General features: G+C 45.0%; 1 protein-coding gene across 1 annotated transcript; it reads left to right on the top strand.

Annotated features, from left to right (window-relative positions):
• The first annotated feature begins 1,628 nt into the window (after nt 1-1,628).
• dnmt1 (DNA (cytosine-5-)-methyltransferase 1) lies at nt 1,629-14,170 on the top strand. Its single transcript, XM_080522336.1, has 33 exons — nt 1,629-1,634; nt 2,128-2,235; nt 2,309-2,546; nt 2,646-2,718; nt 2,809-2,896; nt 2,993-3,033; nt 3,117-3,171; nt 3,263-3,346; nt 3,530-3,639; nt 3,778-3,896; nt 4,022-4,114; nt 4,212-4,363; nt 4,454-4,641; nt 5,427-5,610; nt 5,894-5,991; nt 6,359-6,515; nt 6,621-6,736; nt 6,832-7,033; nt 7,127-7,260; nt 7,368-7,547; nt 7,673-7,897; nt 7,997-8,189; nt 8,329-8,419; nt 8,567-8,701; nt 8,851-9,133; nt 10,848-10,989; nt 11,118-11,284; nt 12,102-12,279; nt 12,504-12,699; nt 12,841-13,004; nt 13,365-13,481; nt 13,582-13,675; nt 13,766-14,170. The coding sequence occupies exons 2-33, from the start codon at nt 2,212-2,214 to the stop codon at nt 13,801-13,803; spliced, it is 4,359 nt and encodes a 1,452-aa protein (XP_080378462.1). The 5' UTR covers nt 1,629-1,634; nt 2,128-2,211; the 3' UTR covers nt 13,804-14,170.
• The last annotated feature ends 158 nt before the right edge of the window (nt 14,171-14,328 follow it).

The following is a 14,328-nucleotide window of genomic DNA, read 5'->3' as shown; positions in this document are numbered from 1 at the left end:
GAATGAGGTTGATGACAGTGAGATGCAATGTAAAGAAGGTGATGATCATAATTATTAGCTAATAGAGAGTGCAACCTCTCTGGTGCAACATATCGTATGGATGGACTATTGCTAGGAGGATTCTGATACATTGCAGCCAGTACATAAACAAACCACACCCCCCACGTGTACGTCAGTCACATTCATATAGGTTTTGATGTGATATCAAACAACTCGTTGATCTGTACATTTAAAAAAAATATATATATATATATATATATATATACGCTAATCAGTTAGTTTAGAATTAAACTATGCCGACCAGAGCAGTCAGTAAACAATTATTATTCGTGGATTGTATCGATACGAGTTCCCTCCTTGGCTGTGTTCCATTGAGGCTAACCAAGTTGGGAGCAAAAGGGGGACGACAATGTAAATGTTTCAATTGACCTAGGTTGATAACATGTATAAAACATGGCAACATATAAACATGTTGGTTTTTTATCATGCGTAAGATACATTTTCTTAAAAAACCCGTGTAATTTATACAATTAATAACGAAATATGCTGCCACATCCCACAAGCTTTTCACCTATACTTGAACTCACTTGGTACAACCCAGAATGTCCCGGGTTTCCGCGCGAAAACACGGCCCGCACGCCTTCACCCTATTTAGCCCCCGTCAGTCCGCAGCAGCTGCCACACAGTGCACTGTTGTTCAGAGAGCCGTGCTTTTACCATATTGTTTTATTGAGCTTTTAAATCCAGCTTTCTTTTAGATTTCAACCTTTTAACCGATCACGTTTAAACGTTGAAATGCCAGCCAAGACCTCCTTGTCTCTGCCGGAAGATGTCAGGAAAAGGTATGGTGGTACGCGCTAAAACAGAGGCTAGCGTTTCATAGACTGTCATATGTCTCCTCGGCTAGGTTAGCAACACACTGCGTTCAATGATACACTTTCTCTTTGTCCTGTCAGCTAGCCGAACATGCAATTGTTGGGTTTTATTTTCATTGCGTCACACGATCTACCATTACACGTTCTCGCATACAATGTGTTTGTATTCTTGCGATAAAGCTGCGATTTCCTTTCGCAGTTGCGAGTAGACAGCTAGCGACGCTACTGGCTAGCCTGATGCGCAGCTAGCCAATCATTCTGTAGCGTTAGCTAGCTAGCTAGCTGGGGAGATGTGGCTGGAGGAGATTTGGCGCCAAAGGAAATAAGCTTTGTGTCAGCTGTTGCCTTCTGGTGGAATGTTGTATGGCAACTAGCTAATGTCAACATCCATATCGCCAACAAGCTAGCTAGCTTGATTTGTGTTCTAATGTCGCAATGTAGGCTTTTTGTAGATTGAACAGCATGACTCAAGCCAGTATGTACAGTCAATCATTATATTCACTAGCTAATCACCAGCCATGTGATATGAAAGCTAATGATGTCAAATCACTACCACCTGAGTTGTAGCAAAGTATTCGACAAGACGTGGTTATCATGTATACGGGCATTTGTCTGAACGTTTGGTAGTGCTATATATTTTGGAGGTAGATGGATGGATGGACGGACATGTCATTTTAAGATAGACATTTGTTTTACACATCTACTTTTGCTCTCAGACTGCAGGTGTTGGAGAAGGATGACGATGGTTTCTCAGATGAGGTGAGTAAGAGCACCCTGAAATGCACTAACACTTCACTGAATGTCATACAGTCAATAACACAGCAAAGACCTAGGTTCTGGGCCCTGGACAGTCTGGACGGATTGATGGCAGCTGCTGGATGAAAAAATCAGGTGTAGTGCTGAGGCACAAATGTGTAAATTTCAAGCCTGCAAACTGCGACACTTTAAATGAATGTGCAATAACACTATGTGCAATATGACAACCCTAGTCGTTTTATCTGTACAGTATAGTGGATAGTGTACATAGCCTTTATTTATGTAAACTAGCTCCTTTCCCTTGTTTTTTTTGTTTTTTTTTCTCTTTCCTAGCACCAGGGGAGCCCCCCTCCCAAATTTCGTTGTTTGGTACCTGTACTATAGCAATGACAATAAAGACCATTCATTCATAATGATACAATTGCCTTGTACACATGACAGTGTTGAATGCTATTAGTCCTTTTCAAAAACATGCCTTTAATCTGCTATATTTTAGGAGCGCGTTAAAGAGAAGCTCAGGTTGGTGCAGGACTTCCTGCATGCAGATGCTCAGGACCAACTTAGCAGCCTAGAGGAAAAGATGAAGAGTTCAGAGCTCTCAGAGGTAAGTGAATGGCTTCCTGTGAATCCTCCCAGTCCACACTGCCCCGTCATTCACTTTGATGTGTTTCTCTCAGGAGGGCTACCTCTCTAAGGTGAAGGCCTTGTTGGGACGAGAGCTGTGTGTGGAAAATGGTTCGCATGTAGACGGTGAGAAGAAGAATGGAAAAACAAATGGCTTTGTGGAAAATGGCTCCCACAAGGATGAAGGAGAGGGAACCATGGACACCCAGGAGGAGACTGATGTTATGAAGTCGCCCTCTGCTCCAAAAGGAAAGGGTGGCCGGAAGAGCAAAGCTGACTCTGAGTCCAAGAGTGAGTTTGAGTGAAAGTGTCTTAGAGGCATACAGACTCCTGAATTTAGTTGCTATGCCATAATGCTATGCCATATTGTTCATTGTATTTTTCCTCCAGAATCTACTGCCAGTTCCAGGGTCACAAGAAACTCTGGAAAACAGCCTACTATCTTATCAATGTTTTCAAAAGTGTGAGTTGTTGCCTTCTCAGGATTGTTCTCTTGATATTTCAGGCTCTTGTGTTTTCTGCTCTAGAGTAAACTTCTCTCTCTCCCTTACAGTCAAAAGCGCAAGTCTGATGAAGTGAATGGAGATGCTCCAAAAGCTGAACCGGAACCCAAAAAAGAGGAGCAGGACTCTGAGGAAGAGGTGAGATGTTCTTGCTGTGTGGGGCCCATCACTCAGATATTCTAACTTAATCTTATGCTGATGAATGCACCTGGTAACAAATAAAACATTTTGTAGGTTCAGGAAGAGAAGCGCCTAAAAGTGGAGTCGGATGAAAAGTAAGAGCTCTACCTTCTCCCATTCAACATGTAATTTCCCTTCTGAATGTGGACTCACTGTCCCCTGTCTATTCTCTTCCCAGGGTGGTCCCAGAGGATTCTACTTGTGAGAAAACTAAGCCAGTGGCTGCAGCTAAGGTAATCCCCATTGCTACCCTCAAGCCAGAACATCATTTGTGACGCTTAGTTGCCATTTGTCAGTGTCATTGATGCTTCACTCCTGTTTCAGACGCCACCCCCCAAATGTCCAGACTGCAGGCAGTATCTGGATGACACTGACCTCAAGTTGTTTACGGGAGATCCTGATACTGCGGTGAGGAACTTAAGCCCAAGTGGGGAAAAGGGTAAAGTGTGTTGGCAACTAATTCCTTCAGTGGGACAAGTGTTACCTGGTAAAATAGCATGTCACAGTTAATTAAATTTGACTTTAATGTTAGTTGTATTCCCTATATCAGCATTGAATGCCTGAGGCTTATCTAAACTTGTATGCTTTCAGTTGGATGAGCCAGAAATGTTAACAGATGAGAGACTCTCCCTGTTCGACTCAAATGAGGATGGCTTTGAGAGTTATGAAGACTTACCCCAGCACAGGATCACAAACTTCAGGTAATGAGCGCTCCCAGTTTACGTCAAGCAAAATGTGGTGCCCCTTGTGCTGTCGCAATACTGTACACGGCATAACAGTATCTGCTTTGTGCTCTCACCTTAGTAAAAGAGAAGTGTGATTTTTTTATTTTATTACAGTGTCTATGATAAGCGTGGCCACCTTTGTCCATTTGACTCTGGGCTGATTGAGAAGAATGTAGAGCTGTACTTCAGTTGCGCAGTCAAGCCCATCTACGATGACAACCCCTGCATGGATGGTAAGAGGAAGTTGCACTGGTCATTTTCACAGAACTGTCTATTTAGTCCATCCTCTGTAATCTTGTAACCCACTTTGGAATCATTGATTGACTGACTACATATTTGCGCAACACTTATCTTCTAGGTGGAGTTCTTTCCAAAAAGCTTGGTCCCATCAATGCCTGGTGGATCACTGGCTTTGATGGTGGTGAAAAGGCTTTAATTGGCTTCACTACAGGTAATCTTAAAGATTCTTTCTCACATTTAAATCGATTGAATTCAATCCCTCTGTCTAGATCCCTTCTTTATATTGACACTTGTCTCTCCATCTCCAGCCTTTGCTGACTACATCCTCATGCACTCGAGTGAGGAGTATGCCCCCATCTTTGCACTGATGCAGGAGAAGATCTACATGAGCAAGATAGTGGTGGAGTTCCTGCAGAAGAATCCTGACGTCTCCTATGAGGACCTCCTCAACAAAATCGAGGTGAGGGCCTACAACCACAAAGTATTAACAGACCTCATCTCTGTGCCACATAGCAGCAGCCCTCTGACCACCGCTCCTCTTTCCCCTCAGACAACAGTACCCCCAGCTGGGCTGAACTTCAACCGCTTCACTGAGGACACCCTGCTGCGCCACGCCCAGTTTGTGGTGGAGCAGGTGGAGAGCTATGATGAGGCCGGGGACTCTGATGAGCAGCCCATCATCGTTACCCCCTGCATGAGGGACCTGATCAAGCTGGCTGGAGTCACTCTCGGAAAGAGGTAGGACCTGGGCCTGGTACTATGTGCTGATGGATATGGTTGGTTTATGTCAACTCAACTGGATGGCTGTTATGAGCACAATCCCTGTCCCTCCTCAGTTAACCTGCTTCTCATTATAAGGTGTGGGTGGGAGAGTTCCAAACTCCAATACCAGGCCTTCGATGCATGGGGTTTAAATTTCTGAATGACACCCAGACAATACTCGCAGCCAATAGCTGTAGTGAAGCTGTATTGTCTTCATACAGTCTTATTTGCTGTACATTTGTGGCAAATTGATTATGAAGTCATGGGTTGATCATGGACAATTTATGATTCCCTCAGCTGAGCCTTGTTGGTCTAGCTTTAACTTATTATTTTTTAACTGCTTTCTATCTTCCATGATGGCTACCAAAGCTGTGTACCATTTCCCATGCTGGTTTTAGTTTTTGGGGTAGAGGGGGGTGTACTTGTCCTCCTGCTGCTCGCTCCCTCTTATCCCGTATGTCTCTAACACTCCTCTGACATTTCCTAATGCAGCATGCTGTTGTACTGGTAGGTAATACTTGCTCAGAATGCGTCCTCGCTTGTGTGTGGTGTTACGTTTGAAGGTTGGTTGAGGTTTGTTCTGGATTAATCCTTATCAATATGTTTGTGTTTGTGTTTGCTTGTCATTCCTCTAATTTAAACTGCATGGCTCCATCTACACTGCTGCTGTGGCTGTCGAGCCTGATAAGAGCTTACCATTACACCATGTTTATTCTGGTATTGTATAAACTCAACCAAACACTGTTTTTTACCCTCAACAGGAGAGCTGCCAGAAGACAGGCCATTCGCCATCCCACTAAGATTGAGAAGGACCTCAAGGGGCCCACTAAAGCCACCACTACCAAGCTGGTCTACACAATCTTTGACACCTTCTTCTCTGATGAGATTGATCAGCTTAATAAAGAGGGTGGTGGAATCAAACGACAGCGCTGTGGTGTCTGTGAGGTGAGTTATTGGTTGTGCTTAGAGAAACAACCTTGCATCAAAAGTCAACCTGAATATTTATGCATCTCTTGGTGTTCTTGTTGTAAAGATTGCCACGGTTAAAAGGGTATGCTGCCCATCTCCATGTAGTTATTGTTTGAATGTTGTGTAGTTCAGTTTGCTGCTGCTATTCTTAGAAAGTGATTGTCTAAAATTGGAACAAATGCTGTCAAGTACTGACATGCCCCATCCCATGGGGCCTTTTACTTGTGATGTTTGAACAAATAGTCTCCTCTGCCATCAGGTTTGCCAAGCTTCCGACTGTGGCAAGTGTGTACCCTGTAAGGATATGATCAAATTTGGGGGCGGTGGCCGAAGCAAGCAGGCTTGTCTAAAGAGGAGGTGAGGTGACCTTTAATGCAGTACTCCCCTCTACATTGTTTCTTCAATGGCATGAAGCCCATTACAACTATTCTGTTTGTTCCAGAACATAATATTTCCATGATCTCATTCTGAAACGCTAGTCTTTGGCCTTTTTTTGTTTGTTTTGTTTTTTTGAGTAGGGATTTACTTAGTAAAAGTAATTCACTCCAGACCTTCTTAAACTCATACTGTCAAAATGGGTGAGGGTAGGGGACTAGCCTCTGAGCTTGTAGTTTTACTCCTGTTCAGGTTGCAGGGGAAGTAGCTTGGAAACGTGCATGTAGTTGATGTGGTGTGCTCCCTCATATTTGGAGTAGGGCTGAACCTTATTTTCTTTTCCATCCAGGTGCCCCAACCTTGCTGTAAAGGAAGCTGAGGATGATGAGATTGTAGAAGAGGAGGATGTGTTGCCTATACTGAAGGCACCATCCAAGAAGGTCTCCCAGGCCAAGAGAAAGAAGCAGACCCAAAGCAAGCAGACATGGATCGGAGAGCCTGTTAAGGTATGTTCTCCTCAGGGCTCTGGAAGTTTTCCAGGTCAAACTGATTCAAAATACCAACTCTGCTTCGTTAGGAATCCAACATAAGACTCGGCTAAATGTTTTCAGACTGAGGGGAAGAGGCAGTACTACATGAAGGTGACTGTGGATAATGAGGTGGTGGAGGTGGGAGATTGTGTTTCTGTCAGTCCAGATGATCCATCAAATCCACTCTACCTTGCCAGGTATCTACTTATTCTTGTCATAGACTGGGGGGGGGGGGGGAGACAAGTTGGTTCAGTTATAGGCCGCTATGTTGACACTATGTATTGGTTTATAGGATCTCATCCCTGTGGGAGGATAATAATGGAAAGATGTTCCATGCCCACTGGTTCTTGCGTGGCACAGAAACCGTGCTGGGAGAGTCTTCGGACCCACTGGAGCTTTTCCTAGTGGATGAATGTGAAGACATGCAGCTGAGCTTTGTAGCGGGCAAGGTCAACGTAATGTACAAGGCCCCCAGCGACAACTGGTTCATGGAGGTAAGACCACTTGAGCCTTTGCTTTCTTGAGGTAGAGGGTTGGTGACAATCTGCCTGTTCAGCACTTGTGTATCTTGCCTATTGTGTTCTCAGGGTGGAAGTGATGAGTACGACAAGGTGATTGAGGATGATGGGAAGAGCTTCTTCTACCAACTGTGGTATGAAGGCGATTGTGCCCGCTTTGAGACCCCTCCTACCATTATATCCTCAGAGGACTGCAAATACAAGTGAGTGGGCATCTAACTGCCTTCTCCTGTCCATTGACGAGCCTCTGACCTTGATGTTGACTGTTTGGTCTTGGCTTAATATTTGGAACTTTGTTTGCTGTTTTCAGATTCTGTGCCAGCTGTACCAGGGCTCAGGAGAGAGAAGAACAGGAGACCCCTCGTGCGTTTGAACCCCTGCAGGATCAGGACCACGACAACAAGGCCTACTACGCCATGGCGTGCCTGAAAGGAGACCATTTCCGGGTGGGAGACAGTGTCTACCTGCCGCCTGACTCATTCAATTTTGGGTGAGTGGAACATCCAGGGATACTGTACATGAGCATGTTCATGGGTGTAAACAGACTGGTTGTTACATAATCCCATTTCTCAAATGAAGCATTGGTGATGAAAATGTACTGTGTGCGTCACTCAGGGTGAAGGCAGCCAGTCCAGTGAAGCGCTCTCACAGGAAGGAGGATGTGGACGAGGAGTTGTACCCAGAGTATTACAGGAAGTCATCAGACTACATCAAGGGTTCTAACCTAGACGCCCCACAACCCTTCCGCGTCGGCCGCATCAAGGAGATCTTCTGCACCAAACGCAGCAATGGAAAAGCTGACTTGTCAGAAGTCAAACTGCGTATATACAAGCTCTACAGGTGTGCTACCAGTCCAATGGCATTACACAAATACAAATGCAGTCAGCATTTGTGCATGCATTTGAAGTTGTTTTGTTTTTTCTGTTATTTAAACTCTAGGCCTGAGAATACTCACAAGGGTGCGAAGGCAGGTTATTGCACAGACATCAACCAGCTGTACTGGAGTGATGAGGAAGTGACGGTGAATATGTCTGACGTGCTGGGTCGCTGTCGTGTGGAGTATGCAGAGGACCTGTATGAGTCTGTTGCGGACTTCTCCAGCGGAGGACCTGACCGATTCTACTTCCTTGAGGTGAGGCTGGACTGAATGCAAATATGTTTGTTAATCATTTGTTCCATTTGCATGCTAAGAAATCAGTGAGACACTACTCTTTCTGTTAAGTGCACTAAAGCCTCTGTTGGTAACACCTGTTTTCTCTCGTCCCCAATAGGCTTATAACGCAAAGTCCAAAAACTTTGAGGACCCACCTAACCATGCCCGCTCAGCTGTACAAAAGGGCAAGGGAAAAGGCAAGGGCAAAGGTAATAACTTTTTATTGTGCTCTAGTTTCAGTCTTTCAAATCATATAGTTCTTGTCTTAATGTCCTCATAGGCCCATGAGAGGGTTGAGCTTGTCATGAAGCTACTACTATGGCCACTTTGAATCTGAACCTGAATCTCTCCTCCAGGTAAAGGCAAAGGGAAGTCCTCAACTGTGCAGGAAACTCCGGACCAGGAGCCTCAGGAACCCAAGATCACCAAGTTGCGCACCCTGGATGTGTTCTCTGGCTGCGGAGGCCTGTCTGAGGGCTTCCACCAGGCTGGTTAGTGTTCCTTCCAATCAAGAGCGCAGAATGTATCATCACTTAAAAGTATTTTCATACACCGGTATATTCAAATATAAATACAGGTGTAACTTAACTGCTTTGCGGCAACATTTAAAATGAACTTGTGTTCATGTCCTTTCCCTCAGGTATCGCTGAGACTCAGTGGGCCATAGAGATGTGGGACCCTGCAGCACAGGCCTTCAGGCTGAATAATCCTGGTACCACAGTGTTCACAGAAGACTGCAACGTGCTGCTGAAGCTGGTCATGTCTGGAGAGAAGACCAACTCCCTGGGCCAGAAGCTCCCCCAGAAGGGGGATGTAGAGATGCTGTGTGGTGGCCCTCCCTGCCAAGGCTTCAGCGGAATGAACCGCTTCAACTCCCGCACCTACTCAAAGTTCAAGAACTCACTGGTCGTCTCCTACCTAAGGTCAGTAGGATAGTCTCAGCTCTGCAACTGGATGAATATCAATGATGTTCTCTAACTCTCCAGCCTAGATGATAGGGATGCACCGCTACTGGAATGAGGCTCGTACTTGGTGTTGGAGAAATGCTCATATCTCGATAGTCTTGTCCACCAAACGCACTTGACCTGAAAGTACTTGAAAGCGGTGGCCTAGAGTAGAGAAAGGTGTGACTCTTATTGCTAGGCTACCAGATACAGTGCTGTAACTGGCAAGATGGCTAGCTAGCGATATTTATCGGCCCGATATTGGGAAATTAATGTTATTAAATATTTAGCGGTTTTATAACATTTTAGCCGATAATATGAAGCCGGAAATATTTCCGGTTCCGGTTGTCGCGCTCATGATGCTGCGCCTGCGTACAGCCACGCAGATGGAGAGACTAGAGCGAAACATGGCTTCCCCGGTGTGGACATTTTTCAGAGTTTCTGAGGCAGATATTGCAAACGCACTACATGTTCGGCAAAAGTTCGGTGAACTACCGTAATAAGCCTAAAAAAGTTCAACTGTTCAAAAAGTGCAACTTCACTGCTTTCAGAACCTGTTTGAATTTTTTTGATTGGGCATAATAGTTCATATAGTTCATGAATTACGATAGTTTGAAGGAACGCTGTAGAATCCTGTCTGCGCCGACAGCTCCGGTTTCGGAGAAAGACGCGAATCTATCGGCATTAGTCAAATACATGCTCACATCCAGTCATCCGCTCACTGCTCTCCATCAAAAATGGCACATGGATATTACATAATAACAACTGCTCTGATTAGATTGCTTAGATTGTTTAATACATCAACGGGGGGAAAAGCGAGATGAACTCGCGAGTATCATGCTTCCTACATTGAACGGAAAGTCCTATATTCCATTCAGTGTTTTAGCCTTCCCCCTTTCCACTGGTAATAAGGAATTGGCAAGAATAGATCGATATAAATAGATCAACATAATGCAGCACTATCATGCACAGATCAGCCTTAAAACATGTAACGTTAGATATATAACGGAGCGATGTATTTCTACGGAAAGGCTGACTGACACGGGGCTCATACAATCTCCGCGTTTGTTATAGATGAGTGCTCCGGTGTCTTGCTGGTAGTCAAATATATTTGTATATATACAGCATATGGATGTTAGGTGCCTGTTACCTGCCGCCTTTAGTTCTAGTAGTTTACATCTCGCAACCAGGGAAACGCCGACATGTGTTAAAGGGAGCAAGACACGAATCTACCGGCATTTGACTCATGAGTGAACGGCGAAAATGGCTGGACGGCACAGCTTGGGATTCCATTGAAGTTACAGGGAACTATGTGTGAAAGAGGCTTAAATGATTTCAACATTTGAAGAGTCAGAAGTGTTCTCTTTGTTGTGTTAACAATAGTGATGCAAGTTAGATTTGGTGAGATCACTATGGAATATTAAATCATCAATCTTTGCTCACTACATAGCCTTTCTTACCTTCAGGTGTGCATGAACTACAGGTTATCAACTGTGAAATTATATCGGTTATCATATCGGTTATCGGCCACGAGAAGCGGGTAAACATCGGTTATCGGTTGGAAAAAATGCATATCGTGCATCCCTAGGCATTTCTATGATGATTATGGAGTAGCTTAATAGAGAGATGGAATGAAATATGCAATGACCGACTTCCCCCTAGTAAATGCACCCAATTTTCTCCCCCTTTTTAGCTACTGCGATTACTACAGACCCAAGTTTTTCCTGCTTGAGAACGTGAGGAACTTTGTGTCATTCAAACGCTCCATGGTCCTGAAGTTGACACTTCGCTGCCTTGTGCGCATGGGCTACCAGTGCACCTTCGGGGTCCTTCAGGTGAGTTCTATGGATGTCCTTGCATGTTTCTCTGACTGCTTAACACTACAGGCCATTGGGATGCATGTTATTATAAGATATGAGGCAGTCTTTCATCCTCAACATGGCCAACACTGATCTCATCCCAGGCGGGGCAGTACGGTGTGGCCCAGACCCGGCGCAGGGCTATCATCCTGGCGGCTGCTCCCGGGGAGAAGCTGCCCCGCTACCCAGAGCCTCTACATGTGTTTGCTCCCCGAGCATGTTCACTCAACGTGGTGGTGGATGAGAAGCGATACACCAGCAACGTCACACGGTAACTGCAACATCAACCTGTCTGTAGAGTCAATCTACAATCAAATGAAATGTACCTCACAGGGCTATACTCTAAGCTTTTCCGTAGCCAGATAAAAAATGTATGGGTTCCTAGCACATACCGTAACCCAAGGATATGCAAGTCCAGTCCTGAGGGCCATTGTAGCCTACGTGGGTTCTAGGTCATTGATTGTGACTGGGTGTTTTGGTGTAATATAAAGATCTAATCAGTTGATGTGACAACTGAAAATGGTTAACACAGAAGGTTGTCCTATCCCATTGTGGCCTTTGTCCTGTGCTGTAATGGCTATACATTGCTCTTATGAAAAGGACTCAACTAATTATCTCCATTGATAAGAGACAAACAAAATTATATTTGTTAAACATAAATGTTCTACAATAATGGCTGTTCTGTTTGAGTAGAAATGTGTTGTTGAACAGACATGCTCTTTTATTTACATGAACAGGAATTAATTTGTCTGCTCTTCATGACGTTCCTGTCTGCTGTGCTCAGCATTGTTACCGTTCTGAACGGTAAACCAGTTGTCTCACCCAAGTCACTCCAACATACCGCTAAGAGACCCAAAAAAAAAAAAAGATTGCGCTCAACTGAGCCCTTTGAACGTCACTCCCGATAGCCGTGTGTGAAGGGCTGACATTGACAACCTTCACAATTCTAAGTGCATAAGTGAGCACACTGGTGGTTGTAATGAATAACCATTAATATGAATAATTGGATTTAAATGGTTGTCGGCTACGTTGAAATGCATGTATATTGTTTGTCCAAGCAGGGGTTCTGAATTTATTTTCTCCTGCAGGGGTAATGGAGGTGTATACCGAACCATCACTGTCAGGGATGCCATGTCTGACCTACCTGAGATCCGCAACGGAGCATCTGGACTAGAGATCTCCTACAACGGGGAGCCCCAGTCGTGGTTCCAGAGGCAAATCCGAGGCACACAGTACCAGCCTATCCTAAAAGACCATATCTGCAAGGTTAGCTGCCTTATAGTTTGCTAGGCAAAAAACTATTCTAATTGTAAGGTGTAACTCTTCAGGGCCACAAATAGATTGTGACTTCTAATGTCTGTAGTACCGCTGGTGGAAATCTGATCAGTTGCCACTATTGTTTAAGCAGGTGACTTAAACACTGGTAAAGGTTTAAGAGGGTGTGAACACTGTTGCCCTCTGTGAAAGGTAACGCTCCTCACTGTTCCCAGGACATGAGTGCTCTGGTGGCGGCGCGCATGAGGCACATCCCCTTGGCACCTGGCTCTGACTGGAGGGACCTGCCCAACATCGAGGTCAGATTGAGAGATGGAACCACCACCAAGAAGCTACGCTTCTCGCACGCCGACAAAAAGAATGGCCGCAGCAGCACTGGAGCACTGAGAGGAGTGTGCACATGTTCAGCAGGTATGCATATTTGTAAACAAGTTTACCTTTTGTAGAATATGAAGCACTTGGAACCACTTTGTCGATTACTTTGTTTGTCTGGATGGAACAGGTGTAGTGTGAGTGACATGTTGTAATGGTGGTGATGCACTCTCTCCATAGGGAAGCCCTGTGATGCTGCTGACAGGCAGTTCAACACTCTGGTCCCATGGTGCCTGCCTCACACAGGAAACCGCCACAACCACTGGGCTGGGCTCTACGGCAGACTGGAGTGGGACGGCTTCTTTAGCACCACTGTAACTAACCCTGAGCCAATGGGCAAGCAGGTAGAGCACCCGCCTTCTCTAACCCTGAGCCAATGGGCAAGCAGGTAGAGCACCCGCCTTCTCTTCATGTTGGATGAAAATTAGAATTTCATCCCATACACGGCTATACTATTTCTAGAGATTTGACAGAAAGGATGAGTGAGAGAGAAGCGATGACATGCAGGATATGTCCGCGGCCGTAATCGAACCGGGAACCCTGCGGTTACATACATGGTCGACGTTTAGTGCATTACGCCACCAATTATTTGTGAAATTCATTGTAGTGCCCCCTCTGGCCTACTGAAATAGATTTTTAATCGGTCCACTGCAGAGCTTTAATGTTCCATTCCAGACTGGTAATGACTGTCGTGCTCATTTCAGGGCCGTGTCCTGCATCCTGAGCAGCACCGAGTGGTCAGTGTGAGGGAGTGCGCGCGCTCCCAGGGATTCCCGGATACCTACCGCTTCTTTGGGAACATTCTGGACAAACACAGACAGGTACGTTGCTTTTAAAAAAACGCTTTTGTCCATATCAGGAATGAAACCCTGAACTTTTCAATCCTGTAAAAGACTTCACTGACATTCCATTATCTCCCAGGTTGGGAATGCGGTCCCTCCGCCGCTCTCCAGAGCCATCGGACTAGAGGTCAAGAAGTGTGTCCTTCAGAGGATAAAAGAGGAGATTGCATCAGGTGAGACCTTGACCACCCTTTCAGAGAGGATGTGGATGAGGCATATTGTTATCCATACTATGATTTCTAACTCTTCTCTCCTCCCTCCAGAGACTGTGAAGCAGGAGAAGATGGTGGTCTCAGACTAGTACCTGTTCCCTTAATCAAATTCATCTGAGATCCTGAAGATCAAGCCTCAGGAACTCCTCAATGAGCTGGCTTTGAGCCTTGTCACTTATGTGGCCTCTGGACAGTCTGTGCAGTACCATTCCGTGTTTATGATTTTGGTTGGTTGGTTTTAACCGTGTCACTTATGTGGCCTCTCTGGACAGTCTGTGCAGTACCATTCCGTGTTTATGATTTTGGTTGGTTGGTTTTAACCGTGTCACTTATGTGGCCTCTCTGGACAGTCTGTGCAGTACCATTCTGTGTTTATGATTTTGGTTGGTTGGTTTTAACCGTGTATTTGCAAATATCCATTGACAATGGAATGTCGTTTTTATATGTTGTAATATTTCAAATAAAGCTCTTATCAAATGTCAGTTCCCTGTTTCCTCCATATAATTAGTTATATCCTTTAGAAAAATACACTACTGTATTTGGTCGCCTATTTGAAGTAGATCTTTAAGTTTAGTATTTGGCCATATTCCTCACATGCATCGATGTTAATGTTG

This window comes from Nansenia antarctica, assembly GCF_963989245.1.
Source record: "Nansenia antarctica genome assembly, chromosome: 2".
NCBI classification, from domain to species: domain Eukaryota; kingdom Metazoa; phylum Chordata; class Actinopteri; order Argentiniformes; family Microstomatidae; genus Nansenia; species Nansenia antarctica.
This window is presented reverse-complemented; position numbering and strand designations above follow the sequence as displayed.